General features: G+C 34.6%; 1 protein-coding gene across 1 annotated transcript; it reads right to left on the reverse strand.

The window, feature by feature from the left end:
- Positions 1–954: 954 nt before the first annotated feature.
- On the reverse strand, positions 955–14991 carry LOC126816057 (nose resistant to fluoxetine protein 6). Its single transcript, XM_050542196.2, has 16 exons — positions 14412–14991; positions 13910–14067; positions 12909–13017; positions 12301–12394; positions 11649–11902; positions 10301–10471; positions 9190–9286; positions 7810–7902; positions 6883–7048; positions 6064–6143; positions 5314–5433; positions 4737–4860; positions 3814–4000; positions 2599–2741; positions 2180–2299; positions 955–1384 (listed from the first exon to the last, which is right to left on the reverse strand). The coding sequence occupies exons 1-15, from the start codon at positions 14779–14781 to the stop codon at positions 2180–2182; spliced, it is 2286 nt and encodes a 761-aa protein (XP_050398153.1). The 5' UTR covers positions 14782–14991; the 3' UTR covers positions 955–1384.
- Positions 14992–16963: the final 1972 nt, after the last annotated feature.

Here is a 16963-nt window from a genome sequence, read left to right on the forward strand (position 1 = left end):
CACAAACAATAGGGATGTTCCTTAGGATAGAAGGAGTAAGTATGCAAAGTTTCAAGGTGATACGTTAAGAAATGCGGTCTGTAGATGACAAACAATGAATGCAAGAAATGGGCGTGGCTCTGCCACTGGGGGTCGGGTATGCACCAAAAACAATAGGGATCATCCTTAGGGTATAAGGAATTCATATGAAATTTTTTTAAGACGATCAATTAAGATTTGTTACCTGTAGGCAACAACACAGACACACACAAAAAATGGGCGTGGCTCTGCCCCTGGAGGCTGGGCATGCACCCCAAACCATAGGGATGTTCTTTAGGGTACAAAGAATAAGTATGCAAAGTTTCGAGATGATGCGTTAAGAAATGTGGCTAGTAGACGACAAACAAACAAATACAAGAAATGGGCGTGGCTCTGTCCCTGGGTATAGGGCATGCACCAAAAACAATAGGGATCTTCCTTGGGGTATAAGGAATAAGTATACCAAGTTTGAAGAAAATCCAGTAAGAATTGCGCCCTGTAGGCGACACAAAGACACACGAAAAGAAAATGGGCGTGGCTCTGCCCCTGGGGGTTGGGCATGCACCCCAAACGATAGGGATGTTCCTTAGGGTACAAAGAATGTGTATGCAAAGTTTCAAGATTATTAGTTAAGAAATGTGGCCTGTAGACGACAAACAAACAAATACTAGAAATGGGCGTGGCTCTGCCCCGGGGGGTCGGGCATGCACCAAAAACAATAGGGATCTTCCTTGGGGTATAAGGAATAAGTATACCAAGTTTGAAGAAAATCCATGAAGAATTGCGCCCTGTAGGCGAACCACAGACACACACACACACACACACACACACACACACACACACACACACACACACATACATACATACACACACACACACACACAGACAGGGGCGACGGCATAATACGTTCACATTATGAATGTGGACGTATAAAAAGGACTTTTATATACCAGCTTTAAAGGAGCTAAATCGCTTATATTTGGGATCTAGAAATTTACACAAATGGGTCGCAACGCATATAATAATGTAATATGAATGTATATAAACTGATTAATAACATTCAATCGTTTCTGTTTTTACTGCAATTTCTAATCAGTTAGGTTCGGCAAATATGCAAGAAGTCTCAATTGAAGACGATCTTTAGCGTCTGGTTATTCCAGTCTAAACCGATGGTATTTATTGCGCATGCTCTCCAGATAAGAATATAGCGTCACCATTTGACATGACTTGTGGAATATGTCTAGCCTCGTTCTTTGAGTCCCTTGCTCCAAATGGCACTGAAACGCATTATGGTACACAATTCGTGTGCCAAAGACAAATTTTTTATTTTGTCTTGAATATTGGATTTCAGGAGCCCATCTTTTAACTGTAAGATCACAAGAAACAATGTTAATTCAAATTGACAAATAATTTGTGTTTTCAATGTCGAAGATTTTTAATGATATTGAGTTAGAGACTTAGATACTTTAAGTAAAATTTGATTCCATGGATACCCAAAAATGATTCCCTGAAAAACACCCATTGAGCACATCCAGGACAAAAATGTAAGGGTTTCCCTAACTGTCATCCTGACGATTAGAAATGTCGGCTTGTGTGAAGTCAAAGGCTGCACGCGAAGATTGTTTGATCTCTCAGCGTTAGTAAGCACTCGTTGATAAACTTGATAAAGGGCTTAAAGTACAACAGTTCCTGTGATAAAAACCATGGAAAATGACGTGGACAGTGGATGATCTGAAAATTTAATTTGGCTTCAATATTTATGATAAATGGACGGCGATTAAAGACGACATCATCTTGTATATACAATAAATTCTCCTCCGGATCTGCACCCGTTGCTAGGTAGCTATCAGCCAAGTCACATGAAACAAACATGACTTCCTTTTAACAGATTTTTTTATAGCAGGGGTATTCCCTTGCGAAAACAATGTTTTGAGAAGGATTTAAAGAGAAATTTTGATAGATTAATTAGTTTGAATATGTTTTTAGTCCAAATATATCATTAAATCACCCAGTTTGTACGCGGGAAGTTATTTTTAACATCTATTTAAGATTTCAAAATAAATCAATTTGTTCCACCAGTCATCACCAATCAAAATAACTTAGCTCTTGATTTATAATTATAATCTAATAAATATCACGTTTGCTTCAATTTGATGACGACCTATTTTTTGTCTCGTTTAAATATAGCTTTTTCCAAACCCATCATTGGTGCCTCAAAGGCCAGTGATACTATAAATGCTATTGCATAAGAGGCCACCATGTTGCCAAAGTAATAGTAAACCTGAAGAGAAAGACAAAGCAAATAATCAGTTTGATCTTCAAATATGTAAAAAAAATTCTAGGGTACACTTTAGCTTTAATGTTATAATAACAAGTATTTAAAAATAACAATGGTTTCAATACTTGAATTTAACATGTGAACTCCATGTGCAAATACACATAAAAGTTGAAGCATCTAATCTTAAAAGAGTCTAGATAGGTACATAATCTTCATTGTTAACTGTTACCATGACTTGCCAAATTTGACTGCATCAGTAACTTTTTGGTCTCAAATATCAAAAATATTTTAATAAAACTTACCATACCAACATCATATAAAAATAATGGTTTTCTATTACTAAAATAAAACGAAAACATGACCAGTGGATGAACTAAATAGGCACAGTAAGATAGTCGACTCAATGGTATAAATCCTTTCCATGATAAAATAGTATTCACAAAACCTATAACAACAAACACAAAATATTACACAAATACGTACACTAAGGTAAAAGACCACATTTGTACATTATTAAAGTCCCATGTGTACTCTATGCAGTCAAAATGCTATTATTACCAATATTGATTTCAAAATATCATTTAATATAAATATTACATACTAGAAGAATGCCCGGCTTTGCTCGGGGGTCATAACCCCGAAACCGAAAGTGGTAGACTAATGCCACCTGACCTATGTTACTCCCCGGTCCGAGCTACCCCTATACCCAAAATTTCAGACTTGGGGCAGACCTAGTGTAGCCGCCAACTACGAACAGACAGACAGACAGACAAACGACAGTCACAAATATTAGTACAGATAGATAGATATTGATAGGAATTGTTATCTGTATAACTATATAAGATAAAACAAGCATGAGAGTGTAAAATGGTGCTCCATTAATCTGTATTAACGTGCATGATACCAGATGTATTTTAGATTACTTGCATGTTTCCACAATCATTTATTAGTTAAAACAATAGCCCTATATATATTTTTGAGTTAGCAAATCTATGGTGAAACCTTAAATCCTTGTCCTGTGCAACTATCTGAAACTCTGTGCCACTTACAGTTTTCATACAGTCCACATATTCCATGCTGTGTAGCTGTCTGGATAACCATGTCTATATATGTTTGCCAAATTTATAGTCAGAGAATGATATTCTTTAAATAAGTTAACCTCAGTTGCCAAGTAGTCATTTCAGAACATCCTAATACCTGTACTATTTATAATTTTCAGACACTGTAAATAGACGACCGGTATATTGTCACATTAATTCTTTTATTTAGTCTTTGGAGCCATAACCTTGTAGTTATACAAGATTTTGTGGTTTTCTCCTACCAAATGAAAATAGATTTGAACCGTTGATGTGATCAAAGATGTATTGAAATATGCATAACAGTCTGAATCCAAATTAATCAAGGCTGAATCAAAATTATTCAAGAGCCACGTTATACCATTCGGCATATTTGTCTGGTACACTACATTTTCTCTAAAGTTAGTAGTCAAAATGTATGAGTAAATAAATAAATACTACCTCCATAACCGGTAGTACATGCGATCACCACCCATGATACACATGCTCCCCATACAGTTCTATGTACAGTATTATAGAATGCACCAACATCTTTTGTTGCTACAGAACCATTGGCATAGTCATATAAACCATATACAATGGCTAGAGCAGATCCAGCAGCTATAAACCATATAATCATTGCTGTTATCTGAAAATACAGAAGCCCTCCAAAATGTTAATAGCCAGCATAAGTGACTTTGTTGTTGGGGGATATATAAGCAATGATTAACAACACTTATATCAAAAGCAATAATTGATAACACTTATATATGAAACAGTGATTAACAACACTTTTATATGGTTAAATTCACTTATATTAAGAAGCAATGATTAACAACACTCCCATAAGAAGCTCTAATTCAATAGGGAACATGGTATAGTCATATAAACCATATACCATGGCTAGAGCAGATGCAGTAGCTATAAACCATATTATAATTGCCATTATCTGAAATACAGAAGCTATACAAAATTTTATTAGCCAGCATAATTGACTTTCGTTGATGGTGGGCATATAAGCAGTGGCGGGTAACAGTATAAAGTGTTGGGGGGAGGGGGCCACAAGACTGTGAACATTTTTTAAAATTAGAGCATAGTGTCAATTTCATAAGCTAGTACATCACTCCAACTAACAAAAAGTCCCAAATTTACACGCTTCATTATAGCTACAGGGCCGGCGGAAGCAATTCTTGATTGGGGGGGCTTCCATCCTAGGTCCTTATAGGCGTGGGTCCAGGGGCCGCAATAACCTGCAGAAAAGAGTACTTGCGGCCAAATTATTTTATGAAAATAGGTGAAGATTTGAACTCTGTAGTAAAAATAAAGTTAAGTGTGGACGAACAGGGTCAATGAAAATCTACAACAATATAACAATATAAACATACCTTTCTTATTTTGATTTTTTGGGCTGTGATATAGAGGATATAACCAGCTGCTATACCAGCAATATATGGTCCCATTCGACAATATGGAGCATAATAATAATCATTCATATAAGCTGTAGTATCTCTGAAAAATCAAACACATTTAAAGTCCTACTTTCAGTTTGATATCTGTAATCATCTTATATCTATGAATTGTCAAAATTAACATGAGAAGTTTAATAAATATGCAATTGATCAGAAATCTATGGACTGTTATTATTCTGAACACATCTTGATTTATAAGATCACCCAATCTATATCTCTTATTCTTCTTTGAGCACCATTACCAATAGATCTACCCGATTAGGCCTGGTATAATGATAGTAGTAATGACTGAGTTTACTTTTATGTTGTAAAGCTAGGCTGTAAAAAGATTTCTACTTGTGCTCCATCTTGTATAGATTGTAATGATAGAGTAGGCCTAGGACCTTATTAAATAGTAGTACTGACTTGAGTTTACTTTATGTAATAGCTAGCGGTCAGTACTGTATTACTACTCTGGGGCAAATAGCCAGGTGGTAAAAAAGTTTGTACTTACGCTCCCTCCATCTGGTAAGTTGGACCTGGTGCTATATGTTCCAACCTGCTCACAAGACCAGTTGTCAACCAGATTGCAAACAGAAATCCGATCAAAACAATAGAGCCCCAAAACATTGACCTAGAAAATAAGATAAACAAGTTTGCTCAAGCATGCATTTATAAAAGGCTGATATTACAAATACATTTCTGTGAATATAATATTCAAATACCTATACTTGTGGATAGAATAAATTCTATGAAAAATTTTATGAAAAACCGCATTCTCATTGATTTTAAGTCAATACAGGGCCATAATTCAGTAAAAATCTAATAGAATCTAATGAAACGTAACTTGATCTACTACAAACAGCAATGTGCCAACCTTCAATCAAACACCTCAAGTTTAAAATAAAATAATTCATGAAAACATAATTTCTATTGTTTCTTAAGTCAAATCGAATGAAACTCAGCTATATACAGCAGTGTACCAAACCTACAATCAAATACCACACAGCTTAGCCTAAAATAATTCTGCAAAACAATAAGTGGAATCACAAAAAATATGTGAGCTTGATCTGTAACTTTACTCAATACAGCAGTGTACCAGATTTCAATTCACTGACAATTCTTATAATATCAGGAGTGGATTTTAGCTCATTCCTTTCTATTGCAAAATTTTCTCTGGAAGATGCCCTTTAGTAGCTTTTCTCGTTTAACAGATGACTCTCTACAGTACAGACGACCCCACTGGATTTAGAAAATAACTTACATGAAGAGAAGAACCAACATCAATGGACTCAAAACATAAAACTGCATGTCATTGGCCAAGTACCACGACCAACCAAAACACTGAAATATATACAGGCATAAAAAAATAAGTACTAAGACTATGTATAGTAAGGAAAACCTGGGGACAAGACACAAACTATACTGAAATTGCATGTATGTGAGTTTTATTATTTTAATAATAAAACTCACTAAAATGACAAAATACAGCATATTCCAATATATATGGCTCGACTTTAATTCTTAGATAACTCGATATTCAGTACCACTGTGATCATCAGTGAATATTCGCTTGGCTACTACAATCACTGATAGGGATGACATCGGTGCGGCTTAATGAGCTCCCAATATTAACCGTTTTCCTTCTGCAAATTAAATTCTAGAACATTTTTTTTAAGCATTAGAAAAATAAATAAAGGTATTTGAATTATATGTAAGTAAAAAATGTCCTATTTAGTGTAAATGGGTATGTAAAATGAGTAAATGCACCATTCTGCCCGGACCAGTAACACCTTATGTAAACAATTCACGCGCCATGATTGACGCCGCGTGGTGTGACGTTATGTCTTGAAAACAGTCATCTTTTACAGAGTAATTAGAAGACTTTCGTAAATCTCTGTGAAACAGATTGATTCAGTACCTCTTGCCTGGTTCACTACTACTAGGGGTGTTACATCCACTTCCATCTAGGCTGAGAGAGCAGGCTATAGTTCATCCATCAGTGTTTTCTTTTCTTCGCAATTTATAATATTATTTAGTAAGAATGTGTTTTATAAAGCAAAGATCTGGATTGTCAACTTACTTGATGGTCATTTTTAACCAAGTTGTTTATATAAAGTAAATTAGTCCACCATGTATCACGACATTCATTTAGTTCAAACCCTTTTTGTGGCCATAATGGACCATCACCAATATAACGGAGTAAACAAACATCTATCATTAACACCATCATATAGACTGGAGTTAATCTATTAATATAAATAAACATCTATCATTAAAGGAGCAAAGTCGCTAATATTTGGGACCTAGAAATTGACACAAATGGGTCGCAACGCATCAATTATGTAATATGCATGTATATAAATTGATTTACATTCAATTGTTTCTGTTTTTACTGTAATTTCGAATCAGTTAGGTTCCGCGAAATACGCCAGTATTCTCAATCATATTTCAATCTCTAGCGTCTGGTTATTCCAGTCTACGCCGATAGTATTTATTGGGCATGCTCTCCAGATAAGAATATGATGTCACCGTTTGACATGACTTGTGGAATATGCCTAGCCTCGTTTTTCGAGTCCCTTATTACAAATAGCGCTGAAACGCATAATGGTACACGATTCGTGTACTAATTGTAAAATGTTTATTTTGTCTTTAAATATTGGATATCAGAAGGCCAACTTTTCCCGGTAGGATCACAACATCAATGGTTGATTTAAACCGACAAATAAATTGTGTTTTCAATGTCGAAGATTTTGGATGATATTGAGTTAGAGACTTAACTTCTTTAATACAATCATATAGACTGCAATTAACAAATTAGTAAATATCACAATGTATAGTCATCTTCAGTGAAATATATATGAATGACAATGATTATATGTCTGTCAAATTTTAAAGAGGACATCACAGAAATTAATCTTTTTATCATTTTTTTGATTCTTTCCTAAAACATATTTGCAGAATTTTATAGAATTTAAATTTTATCAAAGATTTATGATATGGAACTTACCTCCAAAATCTATGAAAATAAAACATAAACCAATTAACTCTTCCATTATTTTTTTTCATCTCAGTTAAAACAACATAAGCCACCAACAAACCACTAAATTATACAAATAAATGAATTTTAATTTAATAATCGTGTTTCATAAAAATATATATGCACACTATATGTAAATTCCAAAAACTAAGTTATTTCTATGATGATTATTGATCAAGAAAATAAACAAAGCATTGCCAGACATTAACCAATGTCCATGTGCAGCGTTCTGCACATGATGTTGATCAGTCAAAGCAGTAATTACTCTATTGCAAGCTGTATAAAGGCTTTTTTGTAACAGAAGCAATTACTTCATTTAAAATCGATGAGGGGCTCTTAATTTCTGAATGACTAGCATAAATATAGTTTGAGAAAGGGGCTATAAGATAGGTTGCCAGGCAACAAAACATACGCCCACATTTATTCTTTTGTAGGTAATTGGGAGCATTTACAAGACAATTTCATACTAATCAGGTTATAATTTTTGTTGTTTGAGGGTTTGGAAGTAATTTACAGAAAATTTTGAAATGCTTTTTCATTTTACTAATTTAAATACTGCATATAAATTTCATACAGATTGGATGATAAGTTTTGTCATTCGAACGTTCACAAAGTAAAACAAGGGCCATACTAGAAATAATTGATGGAAATAGCTGAAATTCAATAGACCTCTGTTTCACATATTTAAATGATGCCACGGCCGAAAATAAGAAAACTGTGCTCTGAAAACAATGGTGTAGTGCTCTCAAAAAGTGTAAGGTAGCGATGACATCCTGCCCCCTAATGAGTGTTTCCTCTTGTGGTGGTCAGTTAACTTGTAGAGATCAGATCAGATCAGCTGGCGCTCGATCGACTCTCGGATGAAATTATTGAAATTAAATAGGCTTCTTCATCTCACTAATGTCAACAACATACATCAATTTTAAAACAATCGGATCATAACTTTTGGCGTTAGAGGCTCTACAAAGAAATTGTGGACAGACGGACGGACGGACGGACGGGGGTGACAGCAATATATGTCGACATTTCCATGTGGGGCGTAAAAAAATAAATCTTCATTCTTAATTTCAGAGAGCTTCCTCCTTATGACAACAGATGAACAATTTCAGCAAGTATGAAAAAAAGAATCTCACAAACTCTGATTTACTAGAATTGTGATCTGACAGACAGACAGGGGTGATGACAATATAGCCCAAAGACATAAGGTGGGCCTATCAAAATGACTGATCCCCAAAAGTGATGTCCCAACCCACATCCAAGGTGCTAAACAATTGATACCCAGGAAGGAATGACATATCAAATGCATACTAAGTTGTACGTATTGTTATAACTTATTTGAAATAGACTTACCTTAATGTAAAGAAAGAATCAACTGATACCAGAGCATTAATTATAGCAGAAAATGACTGTCTTGAAAAACTTGTCAACATATACGGATATAGGTTATCTTAAAAAAAACAATACATATGGTACTATAGTAAGTACAAAAGAGAAATTTCTTTTGGCTCAACTAAAATTTTAAACAAATTTCAATCTCTTGTTACTAATCTTTTGAGTGAAATATGCAATTCATATTGGCCTGCTTTTCTGCTCCATCCGGGGTGCTACAGCCTACTCTTATTCTGAATTTGAGCTGTCAAGAGTTCTTTCACATAAACACCAAAGTGAACACAGGACCTTGATCAATCCTATTTACCATCAAAGCAACATATCTACCAAATTTGGTTGGAATCCATTGAGTGGTTTAGGACAAGAACTGGTTAGGAAGAGGACATATTGAATAAATCTGAATACCTAAACAATGTACCATCAAGTGGCTGATATCAGTCAAATGGTTTAGGAACAGAAGTTAATTATGTAATAGATGAACAGAAGACAGTAAATATGAAATGAAACCCATGACTGAACCAATGATCCAAAATGGAATTTGTATTTTTGAAATAATGTTTCTGAAATATATTCTCACTTTTAACATGAACCTGTATTTCAGAGAGAGAGAGAGAGAAATGGGGTTTAATGTCCACTCGACACAAACTAGGTCATTTCGGGACTAACATATGGTTTAATTTTATTTACATAATTCGCTTGCGCGTAGGGGTCTTTAGCAGTGGGAGGAAACCGGGGGACCTGGAGAAAACCCACGAGGTTAGACAGGCGACCCTACTCCTTGTCACGTACATCCGGGGATTCGAAACCACGCCAGTCGACTCAATGACAGACTTTATGATAGAGCGCGTGCACGCTAACCATTCAGCCATCCAACACCCCACCTGTATTTCATGTTGCGTATTCTTATAAATATATATGTAAAATATGTATATTTTTTTTTATTCTATGTTCCTTATGGTATGTATATGAATTGTATGCAGCCTGCAATGGGTGTTAATAAATAAAATAAAACAATAAAATCTTATCTTATCTTATCTACTAAAAGTTGTCCCATAACAAATTTTGAACAAACCTGTAAGATACACTAGAGCAAAGGCAAAAGTATGTCCCAGTATCACCCATGACATGCTGAGAAAACGAATTCCATGTACTGCTCTTAAGGAATCTTTGGGTTGATTAGTGTCCAGTATTTTGGCACCATTAGTATAAACAGAGAAAGCCAGGATGATTTTAGCTAAAGTATCTAAAAAAAACATAAACTACATATTACCATGTACATGTAGGATCAAACTTGCTATTTCTTTAATGAAATGAAATTGGTTTTAAAGGTTCTAAACCTCTAACTCAATAACTCTCACTAAACCAGGCGCTTGTCCGACAACATTATTTTGTACTACGGGCACAAACAAATAAACTGTGTGCCTTCTATTTGTCATGAATGAGCCGAACTCAATTCCAGATGTTACGTCAAAATTAGAAAAAATTGTATGTAGGCTGTGGACTTTTCAATATGCTGCCAGCTCTATTGTCATAAAAATGACCAAGAGCCTGGTTTGTGGGAGCGGGTCACATATTTTTCATATTCTCAATTAAAAACATAAATTAAAATTCAATATTGATCCATTTCAATCAATATTGATTTTGTTATCTTGCTGTGAAAAATATGGGATCCTAAGATCTAAGACACAAGGGACATTTTATGGTTTGGCTACTATTTATAATGAACAAAGAAAAACATATCCCACAAGACAGTGTGGAAGTAATTAGTAGTGGCTGATTCACAAAAGACAAAAAAATAATTAATAATAATGTGCAGCATCGACTAAGCAGACGTAAACAACTGCCTTCAATTTGTACTTTTCAAGGATTTTACCGAACATAATTGATAAGAAATTACAAATACTGTTTTAAGAATTGAAATTAAATCACTTTATATACGTTCAAATTACATTAATATGTGCTTCTAGTACCATTTTCGACTTTTTTAAGGTTCCAAAGAATAGAGCCATTTAACATCTTACTATTTTGCCTGGACAGCCACATTATGGTTAACTCTTATTTTGATCTTTAATATGTGCTGCCACAGGTTCTCATCTTTTATCTTATCCAAACAAAACTAGATACCCTTCACTGTCAGGCCCTGCATACTACACCAGGCAGAAAAATTGTGAGGAAATTTCTAATTAGAAAACATCCAATGTAAATTCTTGCTCAAACAATGTCAAATCAAAATTTTTTTTTTACTATCCAATGAAGATCTCCAAACCACTTAAGTGAATATAGTGGGCCCTTATGAAATTTTTTTCAGCCAGCCAGTCAGAGAGAGAGAGAGCCTTGATGTCTAGTATAATAGCCTTTGGAGTCTTGGACACAAAGCTTTATTCATTAAAATAAATTAAAAACACCATAACTTAAATTACCTTGTTCAGTTTGTGTATTTTCATTGTTTTTTACTATGTGATCTGCTGTTGAATTAGTAACATTATCTTCTGATACAGAAGAATTGTTTAACAAAGCACTTGATTCATCTAAGCTGGTTTTGTTTGTACTTGAATATTTATTTTTACTGATAAAGGTAGGTATTTTCATATTAGGGTCTGACTTAATAAAACGTAGATATAAGTCATAACATGTTCCAATTATCAGGAAAAATAGAAAAATTGAAAGAATGCATCTGTAATAGAAATAGAATTATATGTATGTTTCCCATTGTTCATATCATGAATATACCCTACATGGAGTACTACTGTTTATAAATGTTATCCTTGTGACCCTGCCTTATTATTGATCATTTACATGTACAAGCACATCAACATTAATAATCTTTATGTCAATCTTCAGATGATAATTTTGGCAGCCAAAGTGAAATAATCATCTGGCAGCAATAGATTTCTTCTCCTAACGAACATCAATTTTGCATATAAATTTCAGGTCATTTTGATGATAATTTTAATAAAGCGTCTACAGCAATGATTGTAGAAAGAAAATATATTAATGTTTGGGAAATGTGAACTCAAGATGTTTTCTACCGCAAAATTAATCTTGTTTTGAAAAGTTTTTATAATGACTCACATTGCAGCAGTAGCTTTACTGTCAAAAGGTAGATTGTTTTCCTGGCACTTGACACCTTGCATTGAAAATGATGTAACATTGAATCTCATTAGTACTGTAATCAAAAAGGTAATGTAATAAATGTAACAACAGCAATAATGAATGAAAATGAAATTGTGAGATTTTCTTTTTAAAAAATACTGGTTAAACTTAAAGATGAATTATGTAAGAGCTAAATCTGCCTAATGCAGATCTTCCGTTTAGCCTCAAATATTATATAAATCGTTAATTAGACATTTATTCACAGGTCAAGGCAATAATCAACTCTCTAGATCATTGGATGGTTTTTATTTTTAAGTTAATAATTTAAAAAACAAATGGATAATCAAGACTTTGTTTATTACCATTACAACGGTAGCAATGACAACCAAGACTCGTTATTCTTCCAGCGGCCATGATTGAAATTTTCGATGTATTCCCTTTTCATCATCTATTTTCTAACTATGATAATGAATACTGTCAGCTTGCATCTTTAAGTTTGTACTTAAAATTTCAAACATTAAAATGAAACTGAAATTACTTATTTTTGAAGAGTATATTTAAATGTAAATATAAATTATTTGACTTACATCCATTTATTAGTAATTGTATATCTGTATTACTACATGTATCTGGTATACACATTCCTAGCATTGGCACAGGTGTAGGTATAGTCCCAGGTGCTGCTGGCTTTGTATTCTGAAAACAAAAATATTGCATCAAAAACAAAGACAACATTCTCTCCACAAACATTCCTAGTCCTTCTGCAGTATTTGGATCATTTTTGCCAGTCAATGCAATCACAATTCTACCATGATCCGTAGGATAATTTAGTGTAAAAATGTGGCACAGTGGGTATAGACCACACAGTAATGGGGTTTATCTCGGGTTGCCAAGTATAATGTCCTCTGGAATTTCCAGCAAGGTTTCCCTTGTCAGGGGTGCAGGATGTCTACTTGTTTGGAAGGTTTGAAAAACCAAAGTACAAATTGATAGTGCAAGTACAAAACCCCTTGGCAATTAAAATTCAAAAGAAGACCAGGCAAAATTTCCCTCAAGCATACTGCATGACATATGATTGTCCACATTTGCTGAGTTTGTGCAATAAAGTAGGACACTAAACCACATTTCATCAGATTTCAGTGTACCGGTTGATATAGATCTTAGAGCATTGGTTCTCCTTATCAGTTTTGTAAGACCACACTATAAAGTGTCTAGTTGCTGGGATGGTACAAAAAAAACAAGAACCTGTGTACAATTGGCAGTGCAGGTAAAAGATCCCTTGGTAGTTGGAATCCCAAATAACAGTAGAATAGTAGGTCGCAGCACTGCTGTCTGAGATAAACATAAAGTGCTCTGAGAAATGAAAAAAATTTCCAATGGTTTGGATTTGTAACAGCTATATTATATAGGTCTAAGAACTCAGACATTAGAAGCATTTTTTTCAGAATTGTAATAGTAATTGTTTAGTAATTAAAACAAAATATAAATTTATGGTACCGGTTTTATATACGTCATAAGAATTTATCTCAAAACTGTAATTGTATGTCAATCAATTATAACAACAAAATAAATAATAAATTTATGGTACCGGTTTTGCTAAAGAACCAGAACAATATTTTCCTTTAAAACCTCCAGCATATTCTGTCTTGTTTATAGCCACAACAGCCACACATTCTTCATAATCTCCCAGCCAGTTGGTGGCACCACGTAATATTCCAGCATCAGGTTTACCAAATGCATCTAACACTACAAATAATACAAAAATTATGTAAATATTTTGTACATGAACACATCACACAAAATGAATGAATCTTGTAATAGTTTAAAGAATCTACTGGGGGGCAGGTAGGTGTACCTTGAAAGCCCCATGAGGTTAGGGAAGAGGCAACTCTACCCCTGATAATTAACATTAACCCCGCAATGAATTATTAGATGGAGCGAGTCAGATGCGGGTGACATCAAATTTAACACAGGCTATCTATGACCTCATATATCAATAAACATCTTTAGCTATCTATCTCATATCAATGGACAAGCTTCAGAAGCTTAATCATGCCACTTTGTTCCCATGAAAACAGAAAATATCTTACTCTGTAAAGCCCAATTTTCCCTGGCCAACATGCTACTCAACATAAATTGTGTATCATTTTGACATTGTGGTGAAACTGTGACGCCAATGTCTTGTATAACTTTTTCAGTAATAGCTAACTGTGGTAACTCTTCATATAATCTTGAATTGGCTAGTAATTGTTCGATTACAAGCGAGCCTCTTCTAATCTCTGAACTAAACAAATCATTTTCATCTGTGAAGTATGGCTGTGAAGAAGCATGTCTACTGGCAATATGCCGCATCTTTTCCCCCGCTGTACGGAGAATACCGTTGTAATTAATTTGCTCATTATGGCCTCTTGATACACATATCAACATTAATCCACATAAAATCAGTTTCTGTTGATACATCTTGTTGGTCTAAACAAGTGACTAAACTAATCGTTATCAATGTCCCTATCAAACACCGCTTCGATAGAGTTGATCATTAATCTATGACTTAGCATTCTATTTATACATCTTAGACAAAATCAAATTAAAGGGACAATACATTCAATATATTTTTAAAAGAAATGAAAATGAAATGGGGTTTAATGTCATGGTTTTCTACTCTGACTGGGCAAATGAAGACAGGGATATGCCCTACAGTATGCTATGAGGGAAATTTTGCCAGGGCAGCTGCAGTATGACCTACTCTTTTATATCGAACTCCAACTGCCAAGGGATCTTTTACGTGCAAGCCAATGTATACATGGGACCTCGGTTTTTCATCCCATCCCTACAACTAGACAGCTATATCCTTCTCAGGTCCTGCAACAATGTCGTAAAATTTTTAAAAGGATGTAGTCTCGGTCACCCAGAACCTCATAGTCTTCAATGTATTTCTGGAAGATGTTGCTTTGAAAATCTATATCCAAAATACACATTTATAAACATTAATTGGCTAATATTAAAACTGTGCTTTGTTCTTTTTTTATGCTTAGTCTTTCAGATGGGATGAAATAATGAGGTCCAGTGTACACTTGCATGCACCTAAAAGATCCCTTAGACAGTTGAAATTTGATATAAGAGTAGTCTGAAGGCTAGCTGGCAAAATTTCCCTCATAGCACACTATGGCATATGCCTGTCTTCCCCCAGACTGAGATGACTACTTTTAGAATTATATTGTAATGTGACCCTATATGGTAGTCAAATAAATAAAAACATTACATAGGACAGGGACTTATATTGTGATATGACCTAATATGGTAGTTTGATTAAATAAACATACAGGTGATAAGGCCTATGTATAATTGTCATGTGATCACTATTGGTTTATTATCTGCAGTATACAAAAAATATACAAGTGGGTATCTGTCTGTATTTAGAATATTAGTATGGGTTCAATAAATGACTTATTAAAGTACTAATCAAAGAAAATGATATAGCGCCTGTCTTCTTGACTCTCTTATCAACATAATTAATTAAAGTATTCAATAATGGAACTACAACAACAATTAATATATTGTAAATAATAAAAAAAAATTGTTTACTATAATTTAAAAAAAACATATCCAGAGTAAATAAAGCCTTTATAAAAATACTTTTATAAAAACAATTTGTCCAGTAGGCCTACAATTAAAATGAGATACACACTAATTATTTTCATTAAGTGTTTATTGCATGATTCTGATTTAAGAAATATCACACTTGCTTCTCATATATTGGTTCTTTATTGGGCATGGCTCTGTCCTGGGGGTCGGGTATTCACCAAAATCAATAGTTGACGCCCTTAGGCTGTAAATGATACACACAAAAATTGGGCATGGCTCTGCCCCTTGGGTTCGGGACATGCAGTTGTCGTCCTTCTATAAGAAATACATATCCCAAGTTCAAAGACGATCCATTAAGAATCATGGCCTGTAGGCAACACACAAGACACAAAGTAAAATGATCGTGGCTCTGCCCCTGGGGGTTGGGCAATCACCAAAAAAACATTAGGGGTCATCCTTAGGGTATAAGGAATAGGCATGCAAAGTTTCAAAAAGATCTGTTAAGAATTGCGGCCTGTAGGAGAAACAAGACACACAAACATTGGGCGTGGCTTTGTCCCAGTGGGTCGGGCATGCACCAAAAATAATAGAGGTCAGCCTTATGGTATATAAGGAATAAGTATAAAAAAGTTTTCAAGACGATCGATTAAGCATTGCGGGCTGTAAGTGACACACAGACACACAAAAAGGAAATGGGTGTGGCTCTGCCCCTGGGGATTGGGCATTCACCACAAACAATAGGGATGTTCCTAAGGATAGAAAGAATAACTATGCAAAGTTTCAAGGTGATACATTAAGAAATCCGGTCTGTAGATGACAAACAAATAAATACAAGAAATGGGTGTGGCATTGTCACTGGGGAGGGGAACAGAGCAATAGGGATCATCCTTAGGGTACAAGGAATTCATATGAACATTTTTTTCAAGACAATCGTTTAAGAATTGTGGCCTGTAGGCAACAAACATACACACAAAAGAAAATGAGAATGGCTCTGCCCCAGGGGGTAGGGCATGTACCCCAAACAATATGGATGTTCCTTAGGGTACAGAGAATAAGTATG

The sequence above is a fragment of the Patella vulgata genome, chromosome 1 (assembly GCF_932274485.2).
Source record: "Patella vulgata chromosome 1, xgPatVulg1.2, whole genome shotgun sequence".
Lineage (NCBI taxonomy): Eukaryota > Metazoa > Mollusca > Gastropoda > Patellidae > Patella > Patella vulgata.

Bases quoted from the DNA above. Each gene is read 5' to 3' on its own strand.
- LOC126816057 (XM_050542196.2), bottom strand. From the start codon at position 14,781: ATGTATCAACAGAAACTGATTTTATGTGGATTAATGTTGATATGTGTA. The intron at 11,903-12,300 runs GTGAGTCATTAT...TTTCTATTACAG, and splicing joins AGTAAAGCTACTGCTGCAAT to ATGCATTCTTTCAATTTTTC. The intron at 2,742-3,813 runs GTAGTATTTATT...TTGTTGTTATAG, and splicing joins ATGTACTACCGGTTATGGAG to GTTTTGTGAATACTATTTTA.